The 26,688-nt window shown below is 38.8% G+C and overlaps 1 protein-coding gene across 3 annotated transcripts in view; it reads right to left on the bottom strand.

Annotated features, from left to right (window-relative positions):
• LOC119890330 (protein kinase C-binding protein NELL1-like) overlaps positions 1-26,688 on the bottom strand; it is a 284,276-nt gene that overhangs the window by 173,455 nt on the left and 84,133 nt on the right. For all 3 annotated transcript variants that reach the window (XM_038701547.1, XM_038701548.1, XM_038701546.1), the window contains exons 5-7: positions 12,796-12,892; positions 7,850-7,922; positions 7,226-7,308 (exon numbers count right to left, since the gene is read on the bottom strand). In XM_038701547.1, coding sequence (XP_038557475.1) covers positions 7,226-7,308; positions 7,850-7,922; positions 12,796-12,892 — 253 coding nt within the window. The remainder of the gene's footprint in view (positions 1-7,225; positions 7,309-7,849; positions 7,923-12,795; positions 12,893-26,688) is intronic.

The following is a 26,688-nucleotide window of genomic DNA, read 5'->3' as shown; positions in this document are numbered from 1 at the left end:
GTCAGTCAGCCATGTTTCAGTAAGCCCTATCACATTAAAGGTATAATTTAGATTTTCAAGGCAAGTGGATAAACCCTCAAAGTTTTTAGACAAACTACGAACATTAATATGAAGTAAAGAAAGATCAAGAGAATTTATCAAAGTTTTAAAAGTACTTTCACAATAGTATTCAGAGGAGCCAAAATAATTCTGTTGTAGTTGGAGAATACTGTTTTGGTCTGGATCAGGAGAAATCATCATGCATGTACAATGAGAGGAATTATTTAGTCATGTTAAACATCATGTTTGGGTAACGGATATCTAACTGGGATTTTGATGTTGCTAAAGACTTAAACCACTGCAAATGAATGTGTTTGTGCACTTTGATATCGACAGTATGAATGAAGAAATTAAACTGTCAGACTGCTTCAGGCTCCGCGGAAGGGGAAGAAAACTGCCTAGTGAGGAGGTTAGGTTCACAGCATAAATTGCTGGAGTTACTGAAACAGTTAACCCAGAGTTTCCCTCATCTCAGGCTTAACATGCTTCAATTTTCACTAATCCTGCTTTCTGAAACAAGGCCCCAGTCATAGTTTTCCCGGGAAGGTTATAATCAACTGGACTTGGTTGGAGATACTTGATAAGAGGCAACATTTCTTCAAGTATCTTCAACCAAGTCCAGTTGCCCTTTATTTTGAAGATGCTGATTTTGAGCATAGGAATTGGAGTTTCAAGGCCACTGTTGTGAAAGAGAAGAGACACTAACAGTATCTACGTGGCTACATCCCACAAGATGTAGCTGAGATTTATTTTATAATTAGGGTGAAGCAAGCCTTTAAAAGGTATAATGTTGAAAGAATTGAGACTACACTCCACCAAGCTGATTTACAGCGGCTCTGAGCAGGACTCTGACTCCGGAGACAAATTCACAACAGGTTCAGGTGGGAACAGAATAGGAGTCTAATACAGGCTGACCGAATTGGGATTAAGTCTGATAGCGATTTCGATATTTGAGGATTTTAAAATCCGATAACCGTTATATCGGCCGATATTGTTTCCCCCCCTTATTTTAAGAAATGCATAACATAAACAAAGATTATACCTAACATTTGTTATGTTGAGACCTCACCAAGATACCATGACATAATGTGGTATAAAAATAAAAATTTTTGTTGGAAATAGTACTTTGAACAAAAGTAAAACAAAATAAAAAGTTTTGATAAATAAGAGTCAAATGTATAAAACTACAGAAAACATTTTTAAAATATCTGATTTATTATAAATTAGTACTACTACTAATGAACCTTAAAGTTAATAGTGTATTGTGTGGGCCAGTGAAACAGAAACTATAAAAAATGCCAATATAGTACTACTACTAAAAATAATAACACCATAAATCATCTCTCATATCATTGCTATCATAATAATGATGAACAGGGCTCTCCTACATAAGGCAAATAATTATATATATATTTTTTTTGTCATGCAGATATATAGAAGTAATAAATTAGAGAGAAATGAGAGGACCGGTCACTAGAACTGCCAAACTGTTTCAGAAATAAATCTACAAATCACGCTAACCCTGTCAGCAGCGTAGCCTCCAACACTAGGTTACCTTAACATTAAACACACTGCTGAACCTGGAGAGGGCAGGGTTAGCAAGTCTGGTTTCCAGAGAGGAAAAATGATGAGGGCTATTTTTATTATTATTTAGGTCATGTAATTGACGTGACAAAAGACCAACTCACCGGGAACTCTGAGTGGGAGAGCTACCAGCTACTCACCGTAGCTCCGGCAGAGCCGGTGTTCTGTCGATATATGCTACCTATCGAGATGTGCTACTTAGCGGTTCTGTGCATGCGCATGGCCATCAAACATGGCCTATTTCAATGGCCATTAATCTGTGCACCCTTGCTGTTGGGCATGACATCAAGACAGTGGCTGATCGTGAGCAATATCTAATAAAAATCATTATAAGTCTATCTGAATATGCTACTCTGGAACTCTATATAACTACTCTATAACTCTATAATATAGTATTTCAACATGCTCCCCATCTCCTTACAGTACAAATGGAGTGAGTAGTGGTGCAATATAAAATGATTCTGTAGTGGGAGCATTATTTGATAGAGGACATTAGTCTATCAGAATACGCTACCCCCAAAAACAGCCTAGATGTCATAATACTCTGAGTCGGCCTATACTGTGTGTTATATGGGTTTGGAAATGGGAACACATAAGGTTGCATTTTTGATGAATTGATAGACTCTGCCAGGGACGGACTGGGAGTAAAAAATGGCCCTGGACTTTGATCCAGACTAGCCCACCAGAACGGTTAATCGTACACTCCACCATGGCTGCCCTGATAATGCACGCACATACAAACAGGACCAGCCTCTAACCACCTAGCAGCATTACAGCCATTGATCACTATGACAGTCTACTTTAAAAAGGCTGCAGAATACACACTGAAATTGTCGTGATTGAACTACCTCACATCACGTGAAGCCTCGAGTTAAAATAAAATATCCACAATTCTCTCTGAGACAGAGAACTGCTGCTCAGGGTCAGCTGGTTGGCTTTAAGTCATGGGAGCAGTGGCGGCTGGCCAATAGAGGGCGCTAGGGTGCCGCCCTCCCTGATAGTGGAAAGTGTTTTGATTGTTCGTTTTTAAAATAAACACATGCGGAACTCAAGAATCAGGCTTTCAGCCTTGGCTAGCTGGATTAAGGTGACCAGATTTCTGAAATGAAAACCAAGGACATTTTTGGTTTGGTGGTCAGTGTGAAAAAAAATTTAATGTTATTATATATGAAATAAAAACAGGGGACAATTTTGGTTTTATAATCTGTCAAATATAACTCTTCTGAATGAAATCAAGTCATTTTGAGGCAGAAACTAGCTTTCAGTCAATAAGTATCCTAGAGGCTGCAATCCCTTTCTGTCAAGGTTTTTGTGTTGTTTTTGCCATTTAAAGTGAGTTAGATACTGAGTTAGTGAGTTATAATCTATCAAATATAACCTTCATGAATAAAATGAAATAATTTCAGGGCAGAAACTACCTTTCAGTCAACAAGTAGAGGCTGCAATCACTTTCTAGCAAGTAGAATACTGCAATTTAAGGGTCTGTTTGTTAAGAGGTAAAAAGTACTAGGTGAGTTATAATCTGTCAAATATAACCCTCATGAATATAATCAAGTCATTTCATGGCAGTAACTACCTTTCAGTCAACAAGTAGAGGCTGCAATCACTTTCTGGCAAGTGAAATACTGCATTATATAGGTTGTATTGGCCATTCAAAAGGTATTTCAACAGGTAAAAAAGGACTGGATTGGTACGAAAATCAGTGTCTGGCTATGTAAAATCTGATTTCAGGTCTGTTAACACGTTATACAGTCTATGACTAACACTTAAAAACGGGGACATTTCCGGGGACAGATCCAGACGGGGACAGGCCACTAAAACCAGGGACATGATTGCACCCTAAGCTGGATGCAATCATGTAAAATGACTTATTTTGCTTCCCATGCTTGCTTTTTAAAACGGCGGGGACGGATACAACATGGACTGTTACAGGAGTAAATGATACATTTATCTGAGAAGATTAAGAAACAACACAAGGGCACATATGGATAATACGGTGCAGCTAACCATGCCTGGCAGAGTTAACATCGCAGCGAAGAGGTGGATACGAACAGGCACGTTTTATCAAAGATAACTGACTGTGTTAAATTCTGCGGGGCCATTGAGCTGGTCTTGCGTGGCCACAATGACACAGAATCCTTTCAATAGATCTTGCTGCCTCGCTGGACAGTGTGTTGGTGGAGCACCTCAAGACAGCTACCGTTTTTAAAAAGGCACCTCAAAAACTTTGCAAAACAAACTTTTGGACTGCATGCTGTCAGTTCTTAAAGATGACATTCTGGAGGAAGTAAAAAATGCAGAATATCTTGCTATTCAGGCAGATGAGACAACTGACATTTCCACCCACTGCCAGTTGGTGCTTGTGCTACTGTACATTAACAAGGAGAACAACAGCGGCTGGCTACAGAGGTAAGCTGTATAGTTTATAGGCAGCTCTGAAGTGTTAAAATCTGGTTATTTCCAGTGGTGGACAATAACGTAAGTAGGCCTACTGTACTGAAGTACTAATCAGAGGTATTTGTACTTTACTTGAGTATTTTCTATGTTTATGTTCACTGTTTATTTTTTTGTGTAAGAATTTTTTAAATATTGGCATTAAATAATTTTACAAAGCACTGGTATCCTGCAGTTTGTGTTAAATTGTTTTGGGATGGTTACTGAAACTGACTAAAATATTTTTCAACAGCCGCCACTGCATGGGAGTACACATAATAAAACCCTCTCCAAAATGTAGAAAGTAACCTAAGAGAGCAGCATCTATCATCAACCTGGATAAATATATAAATTAACTAATAAAGGCAAAATTTTTGAAAAACTAAAAAAACATAGCAGCAGTGCCACCATTTCATATCAAGTGGATGAATGGCAACATAATAAATAATACTGTGTGGCTTTACTCACAGTTTAATAAAGAATGTGAATTTAAGAGGGAAAGGATTGAATGGTTTTATAATAATATGTATAGGCTATTTGCAACCAATGACAGACATTAAATAAAATTAGCTAATTAATATTTGTAAATGTCATTTATACAACATTTATACGTGTAAAATGACAAGACAAAATCCATTAGAATCAAATGAAAATGCTTATTTTAGCAAAATAAAATGACACGAAAGTAAATCACTGATCCTGAAGTGATTTATTTCCCACAGGACAGCAAAATTTAGACATTCAGATCTTTACTAACGTTAAGCATCAGATTGTAGTTTTTCTACCAGCCGGTTTGAACACACAGTTACTGTACTCTTTACCTCAGTTCTTTCTTTCTGGTACATTTGCAAAATGGTAGCTGACAAACAGCATTTGCATTTCAATGATAGATTCTGATAACAACATTTCTATCGTTCAGCTGCACTATCTCTGGGTTTGCTGTCCTTTCCGTCTACTCTTTCACCAGTGAACAGGGCTCTGGCTTTTTCCTCTTCCCGGTCTTATTGTCTGTGGCCCTGCTACTAGTACTACTACTACGGAATGAGTCGGTTAGTTTTTTACATTTACTTGCATTTCAGCTAAGACCTTTGACTCGTTTGTCTCTGAACTTTTCAGCCCGACCCTTAATGTTTTTAAACTCTGCTTCTCCATTTCCTTATGTAGCTTGTTTTCCAGCAGTTAGTGTCACTGTGGTGTGTGAGTGAGATTGACAGAGATGGGCTAAGGGCAGCATAGACATTCATATGGAATACACCAACAGGCCTGGGGAGAAGGGAGGGGGGCTGGCCTGTGTTGCTCAACCTTCTGCCAAATATTTTTATTATTAGTAAAAAAGTATAGGCTAAGGAAGGCAGCCCACTGGCCCGGAGGTTGGCCAGCTCACCGGTACTCCAGATGTCCAGACCACCACTGGCTATTGATTCGCACTACGGTAGCATTTTTCAACAAGGTAGCAAACATCGTCAGAACACCGGCTCTGAGCTCCGGTAGACTGCGGTCACCTGATGTTTTGTTCTGTGGCGCTGCAGTGTTGTTAACAGACGAGCTGCAGATGCAGATATATCTGCAAGTAGCTTATATTGCAGATTATTTTCACATGTAACTCAGGGAATTTTATTCAACCAAATCTCAGCATGCACACTTCAGCAGATATCTCTGCAACACAATAAACAGACAAAACTTCAGAACTTTTTCACATTCTGTTGATAATGCAAGTTTTTTTTTTTTGAAGGTTTCAAGTAATATTCTGGCCATATCTTAAACATTTCACCTTTAAAGAGGAAAACAAATATATTAGACTAGTATTTGCACTGATACTGCATGTGGTATCAGAAAAAGTGATATTGAGCTATTTCTACAATGTGTTTTGATATAAAACATTGTGCTTCCCCTCACAAAAATGCAAGTATAATACATGCAAATGCTGCCATCCAAATCCACAGACAGCAGAGCTTATTGTCATCTCACCTCGCCTTGACACTCCACATCGCATACTCAGGATCAAGCAATTATTCACCTCATGCTGAATTCCTCTATTCTTTACAGCCTTAAGGCAGAGAGGCCATTTAGTGCTGAAGTTGACTGCGGGTTCCCTTCTGGAACTCTTGTGAGCAAAGAGGACAGGTGGCAATAGGTCGAGGTGTGTTTATGTGAAGGAGAAGGCATTGACACAGCAGTAGGGTAATGTTCTTCATTTCACTCTTATTTGCACTGAAAATTATTCTATAGCTTGTGACCCCGCTGAGATGTCCTTGCTTCATTCACTCCCACCTGATAGCACTCACTCATGCACATACTCACCTACACACAAAGTCAATCACACGCAATGACACACACACTATATATATATATATATATATATATATATATACACACACACACATACATATACACACACACACACACACTCTCTCTCTCTCTCTCTCAAAAATAAACTGTTAATCTGGTAATCAGCGATTAGAAGAAGAGCAGCCAGTGAATTGTAACCAGAAGTTCATTGCACCAAGTCGGCAATGACACTATGAATTATCAGGAAAACACAGCTGTATATTCAAAGTGGAAACGGTTTCCATTATTTAAAAACTCTAATCCTGAACAATTGCAACAAAATTAAATTAAATAATACATGGTACCTTTTGAAACCAAGTAATGTCTGTTTGCTGTTCCCTCTTACAGGCACATTAATATCCTTTGTGTTTGTTTATGAGTCTTTTAAAACCACTTCAATCCACGCTCTCAATAATAACTGACAGAATAATCATATTTTCTACAGACAGATTAAGGTGCATGTTTTGAGCACCTTCTTGTTGAAATTAAACAAAAATGAGATTCTGACTTTAGAGGAGAAAGAACAAGAAGCTTCGATGAAAGCAGGAAGAAAAAAAAAAAAAAAATCAAAGGATTCTGCTGTCTCCGGCTGCAGTGGAGAAGGAAGTTATTTATTATATTCATTTATTTATTTATTTGTTTGTCAGGCTACAACTTGGAAAGGTATTAGTTGATATTTTATTTGGGTACTTTAACAGTCTTTCACTGACATGAATGCCAACATTTTGTGACGTCAATAAATCTAGTTTTGCAGTATACTATACATTCTCCTAAGTTGTTGTACAATCTGGTGAGCTGGCAGTGGTAGTTTTCTGCTCAAGAGGCTGTTCAGTGTTCTTACCTTCAGTGTCATCTTTGCTAGTAGCTCCTGAAGGTCCATAATGCCTTGCACCAGGCTCAGGAAATCGCTGCAGGTCGGACAGGCTCAACGAAGGAAAAGGAAGCACCAAAAGAGAGAATAAAAGGAGGGAAGAGCAAGGGCGCAGAATTTGATTGGGGGGGGGGGAGAAAAAGAAATTAATTAGCTTGACTATTTGGACAAGGCCTTTGGCGGCCAGCAGCGCACAAAAGGGAAGCCTCACACATCTGTTTACTCTTTGTCTTAGGCCTTTGGCTGGTGTATCAATTATAAAGCGACAAGGTGTGAGCATGCCTTATTGATCAGTAGCAGTGGTACAGTGGTGGCCTTGTATCTAAATCTGTTTGACAGTAAACAGATGGAGAAAGAAAGAGGAGAGAAGAGGCTGCACTGAATCTGAATTACAGCAAAATGAAGAGTACAGGGAGACCAAACAATGGAGCGAGATTTGTTTGTGATCATCACGAAAAGAGACCACAGCAGATGCATATCTCATTACAGTCCAATTTCTACAATGGCACACAGTAATGGAGAAAACATTTTTTTCCTATTATTTTCAGAGTTTGTTCAGGACACTATGTATGACTGTGTCACCATGATACTTACTGCGGTTAAGATTAGGACACTGCGTAATGTAGCCATTTGGAGCAAAAATCAACTTCACATCCTGGATAATGCCCTGGCAACACAGAGAGAAGGGTGCAGGGAAAAGACAGAGAGACAGTGATTCACATGGATTGCAAGATCATGGGATATCTCATTGGATCTAATATCCGAAAACAAGTCGTATTTTCCAGTGCAAGTAGTGCACAGACCCTTCCTGACCTTGCCCATCAGTGTGGTATTTTTAGCTCAGGGTGCGCAGGTGGGAGGAGAGGTTCAAACAGGTGGGAGATTCTTTCAAATGAGGCAGCACAAAGTGAGTTGTTGGTATTTTGGTGGAAAATGGGTCTTAGACTTTGCGTTGAGAATAGATGTCTCAGAACCATCTGGTGCTCAGTTTCCACACTGGTGATTTAGTCAACAAGAGCAAACTAAATACTAGGAGCAAATTAGTGCAGAAATAACATCATAATGTTTAAAATATAATAGAGCACTTAGTTAAACATCCTCTAACCAGTAGATGTGTTTAATTCGTCATCAAAAAATAACTTTTAAAGTGGATAAAGCAGGAACTCCAGTAAAGCAGTCTGCATTTATCTACAAATTATAATGAGTGATTCTTGCAGTATCTGATTTAAACTGCATGAAAAGTTTGCAGAAGTAGTAAGTAGGGCCTACATTGGAGCTGAACTATATATCTATATATCTATATCTATATCTATCTATATCTATATCTATATCTATATCTATATCTATATATATATATAGAGCATATACTGCTCTGTCAAATTTGCACAATTCACAATCAATTTAATAATAGAAAGTATTTAAAAATGTTTAATCTGCATCTTGACCCAGATCTACATTCAACTACACACAGTATAGCAATGAATTTTAAGAATGGTTTAAAAGTGCTTGTATTTTGGAAATGGTGAAAAAAAAACACAGCAAACATTAAAAAAAATTTATACAGGATCCATTCCTAACTGAAGTGAAGCACATGTACTTCACAAATAGGCAGAAGTAAATGGCCTATAACCGACAGGGTTCTCTCCATTAACAGACTATCTGTCACTCATTCTGAATGACATGCCATCTCCAGAGGTGCAGGGCTGGTAAATAGAGAGCTTCACTATGACCACAGAGAACAATCTTGGAAAAAAGTCACCTTCTGTAATGGAAAACTGAACTTGTGAAACACTGGGGTGTCCACACACACACACACACACACACACACACTATAATTTCACCATTCCTTCAAAGTAGCTACATCAAGCACAGTTGGCATCAACCTGTCTCTGCTTTATGTGTATTTGAAATCCATTTACAGTGCATTTGGCTGGCCTGGATGCAAATAACACCTGCCTCTATTTCACATGGAGACACCGGGAGAGGACATCTTGAGGCGAACAGGTTTGCAGCACAGATTGAGAACAAACCCACTCACAGGCTGTGTGAGCAGTGGATGGTGAAGAAGAGATTGTCAATGTCAGTCAGAATGAAAATAAAGGTGTAGATCACAGATGTCGATCCCAGGGGTGTAATATAGGGGTCCTGAACATACATCACTGACACTGATCAATAGGTAATTCCAACTGAAGTTGTAACCCCCTAACAGCATGGATTAATAAATTGAGTTGGTAGTGTTTGTCAACTTCTTCTGCCTTAAAACACAATTAATGCAGTTGCAAGGAGTTATGAGACATGTGAGACTAGCCTTTTTTGTACACAGCCGCCACAGCAGCTAATTTTAGAATGATCGAAGATGAACATTTAGACATGGCAACAAGGGAGATCATTTACAGATCATATACTTCCTCCAAACATATACATAGCATTTTATTGGGTTTAATGTAGGGTTATTGTTCATGCTTGGGAAAGGGAATGGACACAGCCAGTGAGTGTCCTCACAACTGGTGTAAATGTATGTAGTTGTGTGTGTGAGAGGTGTGAACTTATGTGCTGTTTATGCATCATTTGTTTCTTTGTGTCCCCAAATGCTCACAAGTTCACTCACTGTTATTGCTGATAAAATTACCTTCATTTGGCTTGTCTGCTGGCTTTTACAGTCAGAATTCCCAGTTAGCTTGTTTATTACAGCAATAATAGGCCAGGCATGTTTGGCCAGCACTTGCCTTCAGGCAACATCGACAGAGGTCTTATCATCCTGGGAAAATCTTTATCCTGTGATTTCCTGTTTTCTGAATGTGATTATGCACAACATAACCTTTCCTTGTTCTAGCAGGGTCTGAAGACTTAACCTCCACCTGCAGTTCATCTCCCAGGACTAAACCGGTATCAAAAACACTAATTTACAAGTGTGAGAGAGGGGAGACAAAAAATAGGTGATAATGATGATTTCCCCAAATAACTAACTTACTATATTATAACTCAAACCTGAGGGGAAGGCAAGATAAACAACGTTTTAGAATGACCTCTCAAATAAGGAGCCTCACAACATCAATAGGTAAAATATACAGCACTTTTAAAGTTTAACACAAGGAAATCGAAATGTATTCCATAGTATCCAGATTTTTTCCTTTTGCCCATTCTACTTTTAGGAGTGATTAACCCCAGACTGTCCCATATTATCACTGATCATTGACATGAACAAAGCATAAACAAACCAGGAAAGAACGACATAAAGCGACACAGGGAAATCTCTCAGAACCGGGTTTGCCTTTTCCTTCATCACCCTGCATTATGTAACGTATTCAAGCTTTCCATCATTGTCCGGGGTAGATTCATTACCGTGTTGTGGTGCAACACCGAGCGTTTCAAAAAAGCACTGGTTCCAAATGAGCCTGCAGTGTCCCTGAGGAGTCAGCATCCTTGGCACAATGGATTCTAGATAAAGATAATTTATTACAGTTGCTCCTTCAGATGGAGAGACTCCTGGGACGAGGAGGCACAGGGACGAGGATTGTCTCAAGCCACTGCGAGAGCTCAATATGTTTTATTTAAAGGTCTAGTTAGCTACTCTTATCATTATCCCACTCCTGAGTCCTGAATGGGACAGATTACAGCTGCTGCTTTATTTCACCTCCTATCTCCATCTGCAGTGTTACTTCTGTAGCTCTTGGCCATTTTTCCCTTTCCTTTGCTTGTGCCTCTTTATTCTTTTCTCACATTTCCCAACAAGCTCTTTACCCTTCTCTGCTTTTGACATGAGAAGACGTAAGTAGGCTCTGTTTATCCCCTTGACTTAAACAGGTTAAAGTAGGGAGCAACTGATAAAGTGTGAGGGGAATAGCAAAGAAGTAGAAGTGTAAAGTTGAACAATGTATTATGTCTCTGTCTGTCCCTCTCCATGTCTGTCTGTCCGTCCGTCCGTCTGCGTGCGTGCGTGCCTCTTATGACCCCTGCACAATAGGCCTGGACACTGTTAGAATATTTACAGCACATAACTCCCAGAAAAACCAACTTCTTGTTTTTAAATTTCTGTTTGTGTACAGATTGAACAAATGAGATAAAATATGTTAATTAGTTAGCTTTTGAGGTTGTGGTAGGCTATTTTTGAATGAGAAGAGAGTCAGGCTAGCTGTGCCTCCTTGTTTCCAGTACAAACTATACGACTACCAATGCATTTCAGAGAGTTTTTGTCAAACCTACTCACTTCTTTTAACAAGCATAGAGAGACAGCAGCCTCAAGCTGAAATGTAGCTAGGAAGCTAGCTATTAGGCTAATGTTAGTAAGACACTGGAACCTGATAGGAACCAAAACCATTTGTGAATCTTTCAGTGGTTATGTAATGGGTGGTGTGTTCAAGTACAATACCTATAAAAAATATAAAAAAAAGCCCACATGGACTAAACTAACTATAACTATCCCTGGAAAGTTCTTGACATGTATGAAATTATGAAAACATTAAACAATGAGTCAACTGCACAGTGAACAAAGACTTCCAAGACTACAGTAGTGGTTAAGAGTTTTGAACCTATTTTTAATTTTAGGGCTTGAAAATTTCAGTAAAATGCTATATGCAACATGAATGAATGTTGATAATGCAGTGTTGCACCAGTATGTGCAAAGAAGTATTTTCTGTGGCTATGGTGCTCTTGATGAGCAGAAGGAGATAATTACTGTAAATTAACTTTCTGACAGACTGAGCAACAGGTCACTGATTCAAGGTGTTACAAGTGCACCTGTCAGCCGACATGCCAACTTATCCCAGTGTAAATCTGAAGGGAGAATCTCCTCATCCCCACAAGCCTGTGCGCTTTTACACCATCTGTCTTTGCTGCTGACAAACACTTTTGGGCGCTCCCTGCACATAGAGGGTAGACAGACTCCAAGCACGGAGCCGACCACGGGTAGGGAACTGGATGATGGAGCTGTGTCTTTTAAGACAAGAGCTATCCTCTAGAAGAAGGAGGTCCTTGAAGCCTTGATGCAGGAGGAGATGAAAGGGGGAGGGGGAACAGTGTGCTTATGTGCAGCAGCGATAGTGTCAAAGCACAGAGAGGAGAAATCATTTACACCACAGCAGGGTCTGGTGGCTAATCAATATGTTACATAGAAAAACTAAAGGGCCCATTGATTGCATGGCAGGTGGGCAGCAGAGGTGGGAATATCAAGAGCATGTGCATGTCTTTGTGACACTCCACCCTGTCCCCTCCCTGCTGCGAATACATGCAGGAGCCTGAGAAAATGAGCAGTGATTAAAAATCAACAACATTGTAATGGGCTTGGGAATAAGCCTTTCAAAGCACACAGTGAACTTTTGCAGGTCCTCTGTGAGCCCACATTACTTCTTTCTTGTATCTTCTACTTGGCTCTCCTCCCCGACACAGCCTACTGCAAATCTGGCCAATTACACCAGTTGATCTTGAAAGTGAAGCACATTCAGGAAGAGAGTGTGAGAGTGTGTGTGTGTGTGTGTGTGTGTGTGTGTGTGTGTGTGTGTGTGTGTGTGTGTGTGTGTGTGTGTGTGTGTGTGTAGTCTTACCTTGAACAGGCCATGCTTGTGGCTGTGCTGGCCTAGCCACACTCCACTGCCTGGGGTGAGCTCCATCTGAGGGGGATCTATCACCCGCTCATAAATCCTGCCAACAACAAATCATAAGAGAATGTTTGGATATGATAACGACACAGACGCAAATATGTTTCTCTTTGTGTCCTGGTCTGGCAGGAACACTGATTCAATACAGCCGAATACCAGAGTAAATCCAACAGACCATGTGCATGTCCGCTCCCTCCCACCCTCCCTCTCCCTTCATGAGAAACAGAGAGTGTAGAGCAGAAGCTGCTCTCCTCAAGCATGACAGCTAGTCTCGGCCCACAGCTCTCTAACACAGTATTGATATCTGGATCTGGGATGTAGGCTGGATTAACTGCCAGACTCCTGACACAGACACAAACAGGCTTTGGCATTATCAAGACAAACATCCTCAGCGTTATTCAGCACCATTTTTTCCTGCACTGAGGTGGGCTTAACGATGCCGGTTTCTGCGAGAATATCAGAAAACAATTTGTCAGGTTTTCTCCTCCTCCTCCCAGCAATATGAGTCCATGCAGAGAAGCACTCAGAGTAGCAAGCTAGTTTCTCTCTTGCTCTCTATTTCAGTTTAATTGAAAGGTTTATTACATGTTTTGATCTCTGACAGAGGAATTGCATCAATGAATTCAATTATATGGTATGCTTTACTGTGATAGTCACACGGTTGAGGAGTAAGTGAGGAGGAAATAAATCATCGTGCAAAATAAAAAGTCTTATTAGTGGTGGAGAGTTGAAGAAAGTGAGATTTGTAAGCCAGGAAGGTCAGCAGCTGAGCAGGTGATTGATCATGTACAAATCCCCTGCAAATACTGTACTTCACAATAATTTTCATCTTTTTGGTCTTTACCTTCAGCTCCATTAAGCAGTAGTTTTGTTACAAAGACTGAGTGAAATGACTCCTTGTGGGAAAAGATAGCTAGTGCCAATAACCCCTGCAGCTCTGCAGCTTTAAAAGGTTTTGACATATGGCTGACTACTAATGGCTCTCCCCACCCCCCTTAAAACGCCAAGCTCACACCAGCTACCGAACCCAAAGTGGAGATAAAATATTGTTCTTGAGCGGTACAGTAAAGGATTATATCGACGTCTGTCAATATTATATTGCATTTGACCAGTGGCAAGAAAATGAGCTCCACTGTGATGCCTTATGCTCATATGTTTCTGCTGCATGTGTCCTTTAAGTTACTTTAAATGGCTGTATATTAACATGTTAGCAATAAGATAATGTAAACAGCAGTATTTCAACGCTCTTCAGAGTAATTTCTGGCTACAAGTCGCCAAAGATTATTTAATGCAGCTATAATTCGCATTTAATGTTGGATGTACTGTATGTAATTTTAGTATTAATAAACTGAAAGTTACTTTGAGACATTACACAATCAGGATCAACTGAGACGCTCACTGTGAAGATTATCAGCCTCTAACTGTGCCTATACTGCATTTGTTTTTGACAGATAAAAGTTGTCAATGTCAAACTAAAGACAACTTTAAATGACATACAATTTGGAAAATCTAAATATCAAACCAAAAAACATCCACAAGGTAGTTTACTTTAATGCTTTAAAAAAAAAGCAACGTTCCTTCAGTGAGAGAATTGAATCACGTACAAAACAGCATCAGAATTAATTAAATTAAATAAATGTCTGAGTCATAGTTTTGTTTGTGTCCAAATGAGAAAAACGATGACGCACAGTAATTATATGTGTTCTTTACAAGCATGCATTTTCTAAATGATTTTCTCTTTTGTAAGTAGCAGTTTGTTAATTTAATCATCTGTACAAACTGTGTTGTTATGCGCACACATTTTGTGATTGGTCATGCTGAAGTGCTGCAGTGCCTAAATGCTGTTTAAACTGTAGCTGTCTGATTTCATACCTGCTGGGCGAGCTGTCGCTGCGGTAGAGAATGTAGAGGTCATGTGATTATACTCTACTTTGTTTCCTCCAAACTTTGTGTCTTTGCTTCCCTCATATTCCCCTCTTGTCATATCAGCAGTGGTGAAGAGTAAGAGTTTCACACAGCGATGCCAATTAGAACGGTGATATGCTCATGGGCATATTTGAATGGTCTGACACCACAGGCAGCAGCCATCAACAGATAATTATAGAGGACATACCAGTCAACATACTGTAGTATAGTATGATTAAAAATGTTCACCACATCGCCATGGTGCAGAATTCAAAGAGTTACAGCTACGGTTTACAGCAGAGAGAATAGAAGAGAATGTGAATAAATGTAGCCAACATTTTTTTAATCATAAAATACATTAAAAAAAAAAAGAAGAAGAAAAAAAAAAAAACTCTCACATACCATAGCATATCTTGCAGTATATTTTAAGTAGTTCCTGAATTGCATTCACATTTCTATCGATGCATGAGGGATACACAGGAGATCATGCACATGTAATCCAGCATTATTGTTTGTAATTTGAGCTCATTGATATAATTTCAACTGTCCACAGCTGTATCGGAGCTAAAGTTACAACTAGTACAAACTGAACTTTTACTCTTGCTGCTAGTTCACATTAAAAGCATTCAACTAGTGAAACATGAGGTGGCTTTAATTGTGGAGTAGTCGCAGCATAAGCAGTGTATCTGAGGTTAGTATTAACAGCGATTGTTCATCATAAATGCATCGATAAAAAAAAAAGAAAGACAACGATTTTGGGCATTTAACAGCCCATCAGTGATCTGTTGGATGAACAGCTGCAGGCACCTCCTCAGCAAGATAACTCCACCATGCTCTACTGTTCCAAAACTACTTGCTGCCATGTGCAGCATGAAATCCGATTGCGGTTGTTCATGGCATGCTGGAAGAAGGCCAATTATTGACTTATGTCTTTATTAACACAACATGGGTTTATTTGGCTGCTCTGTACACCGATATACCTGTTGCTCGTCTGTTGTATTGCTGACAAAGTAGCTAACCCTACTAGTGTTTGCTACTGCCACAATTCTGGGTCCTGTAGCATTAACCCACACTTGGTGTCATGACCAGTTACCACAGTGTCACCAAATCAACCAGGACCGAAATCTTAAGGATTATAGCTTTAATGTAGGATTAGCAGTGGTGCTCTGCTTTGTCAAATCCCTTAGCATCTGCTAATCAATAAAAGCTTGTTGGATGTGGAGTGGCTTGCAGGGAATACATTAAACAGTGGAGCCAGATGAACCAGGCCCATCACTTCATCTATAACCAGTAAAATAGGGCAGCACTGCTCCACTTTTACACTGCTCCTCTTAACCTTTATCAGGGTCTATGTGTATGTGAATGCAACTGAAAGCGAGAGAGAGACCCACATCTCGATACAGAAGAAAGAGCCAGGCAGGTGTGGAGCGACTTGGCCATCATTCATGTGAATGGGGAGGCTGAAGCTAAGAAAAAACCTTGGGATGTGGAAAGTGCTGCATTATGGCCAGCTAGAGCTATGGAAGCACCATATGTGGGAGACTGTATAAATCCACATCTTACTACATAACACATATTTTGTTGACAGTCTACTTCAATAAGCTGCCAGGCCACCTCGTTTCCACCAATTTACCGACTGAATTGAATAAACTACATTTAATCTTGGGCAGTCAGGATTTCAGCTATACTGGCTGGCTGGTTCCCAAGACTGTCTTTAAGCCACTGATAAGAGCAAATACATCAAAATGACAAAATAAACACTAAATAAAGCCACAAATGCTATCAAAAGCTGTGTCCATCGGACTTGAGTATTACACGTTAGAAAGGTCCCAAACTAACAGCTTTCATCTTTAAAAATTAAACAATATTTAGGTCTTGGCAGCTTCATGGCTCCCCCTTCAAAAGAACAATTTCAATCAGAGCCTTCATTATTCAGCTCTGCCAATATCTGACAGCCACACTAAACTCCAGAGCACTTCCAATTTTCCACAAGTTGAGCTTGAGACATTTTCTGTCATGTTTGTGTCTTTCCTCTGCCAGTGAGATAAAGTCAAAAATTGGGAGTCATAGTCCCTTTTGAATCACTTGCCTCACAGTGGGACAACATTCTCAAAGCGTTTAGGTTATCCTCTGCCAAAAGCACAAGCTGGGATATGTCACGTCACTGAAGGCGGGTGGGAAATTACTGGTTACTGTGGTAGTTAAGGCAGGAGGCTTTAACCAGTATCCTGCATGCTCCAAAAAAGGGCTCTAAAAGGTGAGTGAAACTGGGGTTGGGGTGCAATTACACTTTTTCAAATCCGATTCCAGTGTAGAATCTGCTTATGAAACCTGAAAACTTTGAAATCCTTTGCCAGATTGATTTAGATTAAGCTGTTTAAAACGATGTAAAAGTAGCACTATATATAATAACTAAAACTCATGGAGCTAAATTTAAGAACTAATCCACAGACAAAACTCAAATGTGACCATATTGAAAACATATTTGCTAAGTGACTAAAAAGATACCTTAACGTTTTGTACTTTGTATTGTACTTTACTGTTTTGCATAAAAAAAAGAGCACAGGCAAAAGATCTGATACAACATTTTATAAACATCACAATAAAAAAAATAAAATACAAGATGCTTTATTTTATCCACTTTGAACTGAATGCAAAAATGGTGCAGCTATCAGAACTCAACCCCATGTGTAAGACCAATACATAGAGTGGATGCCTTTTTCAGCATACTGGCCTTCATCAGACAAAATAACCACACATCCTGTGGACATCTAAGACATGTTTACTGGCGCATTTTCTAATACTAGTATTAATTGGATTACTATTGGGCCAGTTACAATGGTAATGTTGGAAAATTATCCAACTTTACATTTTTGCAGGTTTTTACAACTGATTCATATCTTCATATTCATACATATAATACATACAATGTGAATCATTTTATTTTGTCTGTTCTCTAATTTGGTATTTATTTATTTACATTTTAATAATGTTACAATTTTCACTTTCCCTTTAAAAAGAAATGGCTGACATCTATTTTTTTAATGTTAGTACAAGTGTAAAACACATCCAAAACAGATAATACTCTACACTGTGTAAATGTGGACAGAAATAAAGTGGAGATATATTGTGAACAAAATGTACAAGAATTACAATGAAAACCTTTCCATTGTGAATACAAATTATGGCCTACTAATTCTAAAGTGGTCATAATAATTGGGCTGATTCTCACTTACAGTCTATTTACTGAGATTGAATATAAATTCTGGCTCATTTAGATTTCTACTCTGCTGCGCAGAGAGAGCAACTGATCAGCACTTTCCTTATGCTGGCTGACATACTGTATATTCTGTTGTTATACGTCTAACTGTGTCTACCTACGTATAGCTACAGTTACTGTAGTAGACCAGAATCATTTACATTACAGTAGACTCCTAGCTCAGGGGGTGATACTTAATAATAAATTGAACAGAAAAAAAACCCTACTCTCTTTCACCTTTATATCGCTGTTAGGGATGTTACAGATCACAAGAGAGACAGTAAACAAGCCTGGCGCCACGGGGAAATGTTTATGCATAAGACCATCTCTTGGTAACACCAATATGACAGCAGTGGAAAACGTCTCATGCAGTATAGAACTTTTTATAAGCAACACAGCAATTTGGAATTTCTGAATGGCATCACACAATGTGTAAGGTTTCAGTGTATCACGTATACACAAATGCACACTCTATAATATCAGATACTGCAATGAATACAACATGTCAAATAGGAACATAAAAACAAATGTACAGTGTGTATATTTTGTGCATGGCACTATTAACCATTAGATATCAAGCACATTGTGTTTTCTCTCTAGTGCATAGTCTGTCCTTGTCTGCTTTTGTATGTATTTGGTTCTGTGTTATTATTATTATTTTTTGTGAATAACTTTTGTAAAACTAGGTTTTTAAAAATGCTACAGAAATACAGGCTTACTTTAGTTTGTTATTTCTGTTTTCATAATTCTTTACAAAAGGATAAAACAAATAGGGATGCATAACAATATCGGAATGTCATCGGTATTGGCCAATAAAGGCTTTAAAATAAAATATTAGGCTATATAGACCCATTTCTGGCTATTATAATAATTATGATTAATTATGCGCACATGACACGAGTATGATTCTTACATCTGTGTAATACTGTGTGAAAACCTTAGCATTCAGTTCATTAATCCCTGCAGCCATCTGAAAGCACCAGGACAGATCTGTGCGATAAATCTGGATCATAAGTAGACTAGCTAACCCCATTATTGATGGTAAGAGGGATAGATTTTAGTGTGTAAAACACAAGCACATCTTTTTTGTCCTGGTGTTCACAAAGTAGTAAAGGACTAACAACACAAGAGTACAAACAAATTAACTTTAGAAATTGATCATAGTGTTGAGGGGTCCTTGTGTAAATAACAGATAGATTAAACAGCCACAACAGCATGAGATATCACTGATAAGGTAGAATGGATCCAATTGAAACACTAGACTTCACACATTACTCTTTATAGCAAAGCTGCAACATACGACTTTGGGCTTTGGGGCAAGCCATGTTTGTGTGAGAATGAGGACATCTGGGGAAGTTTATCAGTGTTTTTCACCATTCTCTCTCTCTTTCACCAGTCACATTTTATGGAACAATTCATAATTCAGTTTTATCAAGAAAATAACTGCTAGAGTGATCAATAATAAAAATAATTTCTTTGCAGTGAAACTCCTGTGTGAGGATGATACATTGTGCTGTGAAAGTAGAATAATGCTGTGCTGGTATTCTTTCCTCGTCTTTTCTTGACTTAAGTGAAAGCACTACTGTATATTCAGGCAGCTGTCATTGCAGCTCTGCAGCATCTACTTCTAAAAGGGCATCTGTCAGTCTCTCTCATGCTTCTTAAGTGCTGCGATTGAATCGAACTCTACCAGCTCCACTCAAACTGGAGCTCTGCCACCCACAGTGGTTAAAAGACGCCGGCATTATGCTCTGAGATGGCAGGCCTGCAATTTGAGTCAGTGCTCCCATTCATTGTTAAATCCAGTCTTCCAGTAAAAATGAAAGACCTAGAAATCCCTAATAGTTGAAATATGGACAAGATGGGATTTTTTTAAAACATATTTTTAAACATCTTGGCAATACATGATGCAAACAGAAAAAGGGAAACTAGAACATCCACATTGATAAAGGCGAGGAAAATACTGCATGAAAATAGAGCATAACCTTATGAGACGGCAGATGCATCACGTGTAATGGATAAAATGACCCAAATTCCTTTACCCCCCTCTTGGCGCAGAGAATAAGACCTAGGTTTTAGGTTTACCTTAGGTTTTACCTACAGTATATAGATGAAGATGGAGTCTAATCTGGCTTTGTCACCCAATTCCCAAAGGAAATGTATGCCTGCTTCCTCTATGTCTGAGATATCTGTAATTACTTCACCTCGACAAAGACCTTATCTGTTGGTAGAAGCTCCTGTCCTTTTTTGATAAGACAACTACTCTAGCTGCAGATATATACCCGAGAAAAAAAACATACAGAGGCTGGTATAGTGTGTAAGTAAGCTTGTGTATGTATGTGTCCCCTGGATGTCCTTCAAGCAGGGAGTTCCTTCTCCCGAGTTGGGGCTTCTGCCCACATGAGGTGGGTTGGACCCTGCTGTGCTCGACACAGGGGGCTACAGTAATGACACACTCCATCACTCCTTACACAAGACAACAGTGAACCCCTGACACAAGAAGGCTATTGGGGAGCCTAAAATCTGCCCCTTAAAAAAAAGTCAAATATTTTATCAGCAGGATGGTGGAAGCCCAGGCTAATGATAGCAGAAGACTGACCGTGTTAAGGTCTCGCAGACCCATGACCCATGCAACTCTTGTTGCTGTGCAAGATTTACATCCAACGGCCATGTTTAGTGCCAATGCAGGAAACAGTGAGTCTTTTATACCCCCCCAAACACAAGTTTAGTTATTATTTGATGTTGGTGCATCTGTTTGCATTTTATTTCTTTTGGATTTTAATGTGCAAACGAAATGCTTAGTAATTATCCAGAATTTACACAGAAAAAAAAATGCATCAAGATTCTGAATTGCAATCAAATCGAATCGTGAGGTGCCGAGAGATTCTCATTCCTACTGCCCAAACAGTGTTCCCATTCAATTACTTTAAAATGCCTTTTAATAGGCTATGTTTTGTGAAGTGGTTGTCTTTAATTGTCCACTGCATCTGTTAGGGCCTGTCCATAGGCTCGCCATTCATCTGTGACAACATCTGAGCCTCGTCTTACACGATGTTGGTCGGCAACAGGTCTTCTCTTGAGCGATCTTTCACCACCCTGACAACGACTTTTCTTGATGTAATCATGTTATGTTTTTGTGCTGAACTGCAAAATGTTCAAAATTCATACAGATTGTTCATAAAGTGAAGAAACATAAATAAAAGTTGTTTTCCTGCGCAAAATGTGTGTCACTTTACTTAAAGCAAACAATTACGTGTTATAAGGTCTTATAATTAGTTCATATGGTATTATGTCCACCTGTAATATATTATCCAGGGATAGATATTTTAACTTTACTTAAAGCAAACAAAGACATGCTATATAACTTTAAACATTACTATAAGCTATTATTCCATTTTATATCACTAATTGTAAATGGTGACTAAAGTGTTTTCATAACGAGGCAGAGTCGGTGGTTATAATGTGTTATGGAACATGGTCGGAGATTCTTGCTGCACATCGATATAAACTGGTATTACTATTAGTTGTAAAACATTAAATCAAAAGGTCATAATACGTTATGAACTTTGCTATAGCGCCTAATGCATGTTTGTAAGTGATTATAACTGTTATAATGTCTTATGGATGCATCATATTGTTATAAATATATGCATAAGTCATTATAGCGATGACCTTCATAGAAAGTGTTACCATCAATGCTTATGTAAAAAAAATTTGATTGGCTGATTAAATTAATTTCAGGTAATAAGTGCAACCTGGTGGAAAATAATGGGAGTTAACAGTTGCGTCAGTGGAACGCCAGGTTTGCAACACTTACTGAAAGTCACAGTGGGATGGTGAAGGTTTTTCTGTGCAGCCTTACATGGAGGATCACATTACAGAAAACCATTTATAAAAAAAATACCTCCACCACTCATTGACATTTAAAAATTTCCATCATTAGGCTGGCTAGGGCAGGAGGAGTAATTACTGAAAGGGCTGTATGAGCTGTTGCACTGAAACTACCCAATTGATTACAGACTCAAGGCCACATATAATTTCCTCTGTGGATTCATTGCGCTTTGTGACATGTGCAGCTATAACAATGCAACCACCCTGTCAAACAAAAGAGCTTTCCGATCAGAGATACAAACAAGGGCACAGGTTTCAAGGTTACAGACAACATCATGTGGCATTATTAACCTGATTTCCACTCATTACCATTCTTTGCACAGCACCCTCCTTTTTGCTGGGGCGTCAATGATCAGGTAATGAAGTAATGAATGCTTGCTGCACTGCTGAGCAGCATTGGCACTGCCCTTCACAGGAAATTAAAACATTGCACCTGAATTGCTCATTTGGAGTAACATTCCAAGTTCTTCATGCATGGCTAAACTAGCGCTTAAACCTGCCCATGGATATCACTACATCTTTTTTTTAATATATATATAAACCATCTCTTCACATAAAAAAAGACAGAGGTAAAGATGAAAAAAGAAAGTAAGAGCAATTGACAAAAAGCAGTATCATCCGATGAAGTTTAGCTTCATTGCAACTCTATCATTATTATAATGTTCTATTCCAGTCTAACAGCCTTGTTCTTGTTGTAATGATAGTTTTGGCCAGGCTGATGAGCTGCTTAGCAGGTAAGGAAAAAAAGATCATACCTTCCAGCTCACTGGCTTCTTTAATGAGCAAAGCAGAATATCATTTTCTGGCTGCTGGACACAAAAGCAGTATGAGTCGTATCATTACGAGATCTTTAGGGTGGAGAGCTCCTGTTGTCTCCCCTCCTTCATTAGTCAAGTGTGTAATGAAACAGACAATATTTCAGACCCTATGTCGAACTGTACACTTGATTGTGATGTCAAATGAATATGAAACAGGTCTGCTATCATCAGCTCTTCAAGAAATCAGCATAGACAATGTTGATGTTTATGAAACGGAAGCTTCAGAGGAGTAGAAAAGGACTTATTGTATTTCAGAAGACTGTAAGGCTCACTAAGCCACTAGTTTACTTCCTGACATCAATGTGCACATAAACAGCAACTGCAAAATGAGCACAATGGGAAAAAAAGGAATGTGCAGCATGCATACAAAAAACAAAAAGACATACAATTTCTTGAGATGAACAGATTGGATGGAGCAAACATCTTGAAACAGGGAGTTTTTAATAAAATTTTAATATTATGGTTGACTGTTCCAGTCATAGCTAAAACCTTACATCTCATGTAATGTTCCTTTTCCTAACCTTAAATTTAGTCATTGACAAAGTGCTTTCTTTTCTCACATATAGGCAAGGCAAGTTTATTTTTATAGCACATTTCAACAACAAGGTAATTCAAAGTGCTTTACATAAAACATAAAAGCAACAGGGAAATATATAAAAAAAAGTTTAAAAGCAACATAGGGAAATTGAAAAAATACACATTAAAAAAATAATAAAAGTTACAATGCAGTGTACAATCAGGGTTAAAAGAGTTAAATGGAAAATTAAATACAGGCTGAAGGGTTGAGCAAATATTTGAGTTACAATTATTTTGAAAAGAGAATAAACAGAGAAGTACACTTAATCTACTCTCTAGCTAGTCTGTACTCGGGTCCATAGCAATCTTTGGGTCCACTGAAGCTCAAAAAACCCTCGGACACTACAGAGAAACCAGGACATGTCTGTCCACAGACCCCTTTCATCCAGTTATACTCTGGACCCACATGTGCGTTTACAGGTGTACAGAGGGTCCTGCAAATCACTCAGGCGTGAGATTGAAGACCACTTCCTTCACTCTGTTCAGTCTCACTCTCATTATCTTTTCACTCAATTACCTACTCATTTCTCACCGTGTAAATACTTAATTAAAAGCAATGGTAAAAAGCTAAACACAGGACAGTAAAAGTTACAGTGCAGTATAAGTTATCAATCTACAAGTTAAAGGCAGTGGTAAAAAGAAAAATCTTAAATATTTAATTAAAAGCAATGGGGAAAAGAAAAGTCTTCAGTCTTAATTTAAAATAACTGACAGTTTCAGCAGACCTGCAGTTATCTGGGAGTTCGTTCCAGATATACGGAGCATAATAACTGAACGCTGCTTCTCCTTGTTTAGATTTGACTCCGGGGACAGAAAGCAGATCTCCCCCAGACGACCAGAGAGGTCTGGATGGTTCATAACGAAGCAGAAGATCAGAAATGTATTTTGGCCCTAAACCATTTAGTGCTTTATAAAATAACAGCAGGATTTTGAAATCAATTCTTTGACATACAGGAAGCCAGTGTAAAGACCTCAGAACTGGAGTGATGTAATCCACCTTTTTGGTCTTAATGAGGACTCGAGCAGCAGCGTTCTGAATCAGCTGCAGCTGTCTGATGGATTTCTTAGGGAGCCCTGTAAGGACACTGTTACAGTAGTTTTTCCAGGTCTTGCTGAGACATAAGTCCTTTAATCCTTGATATATTCTTCAGGTGATAGTAGGCTGACTTTGTAATTGTCTTAATGTGGCTCCTCAAATTCAGGTCCGAGTCCATGACTACACCAAGATTTCTGGCTTGATTTGTGGTTCTTAACATTACAGATTGAAGTCGAGCGCTGACTTTCAATCGTTCCTCTCTGGCTCCAAAAACAATAACTTCAGTTTTATCTTTATTCAATTGAAGAAAATTCTAGCACATCCAGCCGTTGACCTGCTCAATACAGTTACTCAGCACCCGTATGGGATCATATTCCCCTGGTGAAATGGTAATGTAAATCTGTGTGTCATCTGCATAATTATGGTTAACTTTTAAGGACACCGAGACCATTTTACACGCCTTCATTTCATCACGCCTGGATTATTGCAACAGCCTTTTCGCCTGTTTAACCCAAAAATCTATTGATCGACTCCAGACTGTCCAGAACTCAGCTGCCAGGCTTTTAACCAGAACAAAGAAATATGACCACATTACTCCTATTTTAGCTTCATTACACTGGCTCCCAGTATGTTTTAGAATTGACTTTAAAATTTAATTGATTACTTTTAAAGCTCTTCATGGCCTTTCGCCTTGTTATATTTCTGAACTTTTAGTCCCATACACACCAGCACGTACCTTGAGATCCTCGGGCAGAGGTCTATTGTCTTTTCCAGAGTCTCGACTGAAAACTAAAGGGGACAGAGCTTTTGCTGTCAGGGCCCCGAGGCTCTGGAACAGCCTGCCCGAGGGAATCAGGTCAGCTGAGTCAGTGAACTCTTTTAAGTCCCTTCTTAAAACATACTTTTATAGGAGAGCCTTTCCCGATCTTATCTGACTTTATTTCATTCTATTTTACTAATTTTATATTCATCTTAAACGTGTATTTTAGTCTTTTCTTTTCTGTATCTTGTATTGTTTTTGTATTATTGTTTTTTGGGTATTATTGTCTTTACACTTGTTAAAGCACTTTGTAACTTGTTTTTGAAAAGTGCTCTACAAATAAAGATTATTGCATATAGCATATTTTGTTGTTTTTCATAATCTGAGCCAGTGGAAGCATGTAAATGTTAAACAAAAGAGGTCCCAGAATGGAGCCTTGGGGAACTCCACATCATTTTTGTCAGCTCAGATGTGTAATAACCTATAGACACAAAGTAGTCCCTGTGCTTTAAGTAGGATTCAAACCATTCTAGTACTGTGCCAGAAAGTCTAACCCCATTTTCAAGTCTGTCCAGTAATATGTATATGACCGTGTCGAATGCAGCACTGAGATCCAATAATACTAAGACTGAAATTCTGCCACTGTCAGTGTTTAAATGGATGTCATTGAAGACCTTAACAAGAGCTGTCTCAGTGTTGTGGGGTGGTCGAAAACCTGACTGGAAGACATCAAAACAGTTATTTAGTGTGAAGAAAGCACTAAGCTGTTGAAAAACAGCCTTTTCAATGATTTTACTTAAAAATGGGAGATTTGATATGGGCTTATAATTGCTCATTAGTGACCTATCTAGATTGCTCTTTTTTGAGTGGCTTAATGACTGCAGTTTTCAGGGACTGTGGGAAAAAACCTGAGAGGAGAGACATGTTGACAATTTGTAGTAAATCTGAGGCCATGCATTTAGAAAAGTTTTTGAAAAAACCTGTTAGCAGAATATCATGGCAGCGTGGCATTTCTCCATGGAGATCTTCTCTTACCAGAGACCACCTTCACCTTGGCTGGTGCAATGGCATCAATAATATTTGTAATTTTAGAATTGAAATTATCTACAAGCTCATTGATTGAGACCCGTGAGAGGGCGGGTGTGGAGGAGAAAGCCTCAATAAATTTTTCACTAGTGTTTTCAGTGATATGCCGTTTTGTGATTACCTCTGTTTGTATATTTGTGTGCACGCAGATAGCACTCTTTAAGAAAACACAGGAATGATCAGAGAGAGCAACCTCAGTCACCAAAACCTTGGAAATGTTCGGACCCTTGGAGATGACCAAGTCTAAAGTGTGCCCCTTATTGTCCGTGGGCCTTGTCACATGTTGAGTCAGTCCATAATTATCAAGAACACAAAACAGTTCTTTAGTCCCTCTTTCCTGGGGGTTGTCAACATGGATGTTAAAATCACCAACAATAACCACACAGTCAAAGTCAATACAGATTATAGACAGCAGTTCCCCAAAGTCATCAAAAAAGTTTGCACAGTATTTAGGGGGCCTGTAGATATTTAGAAAAATAGCTTGAGAAGAGGAATTCAGCTGAAGAGC

The sequence above is a fragment of the Micropterus salmoides genome, unplaced genomic scaffold (genome assembly GCF_014851395.1).
Source record: "Micropterus salmoides isolate LMB-PRFRI ecotype aquatic unplaced genomic scaffold, ASM1485139v1 Ms_hic_scaffold_6, whole genome shotgun sequence".
Taxonomy (NCBI): Eukaryota; Metazoa; Chordata; class Actinopteri; order Centrarchiformes; family Centrarchidae; genus Micropterus; species Micropterus salmoides.
This window is presented reverse-complemented; position numbering and strand designations above follow the sequence as displayed.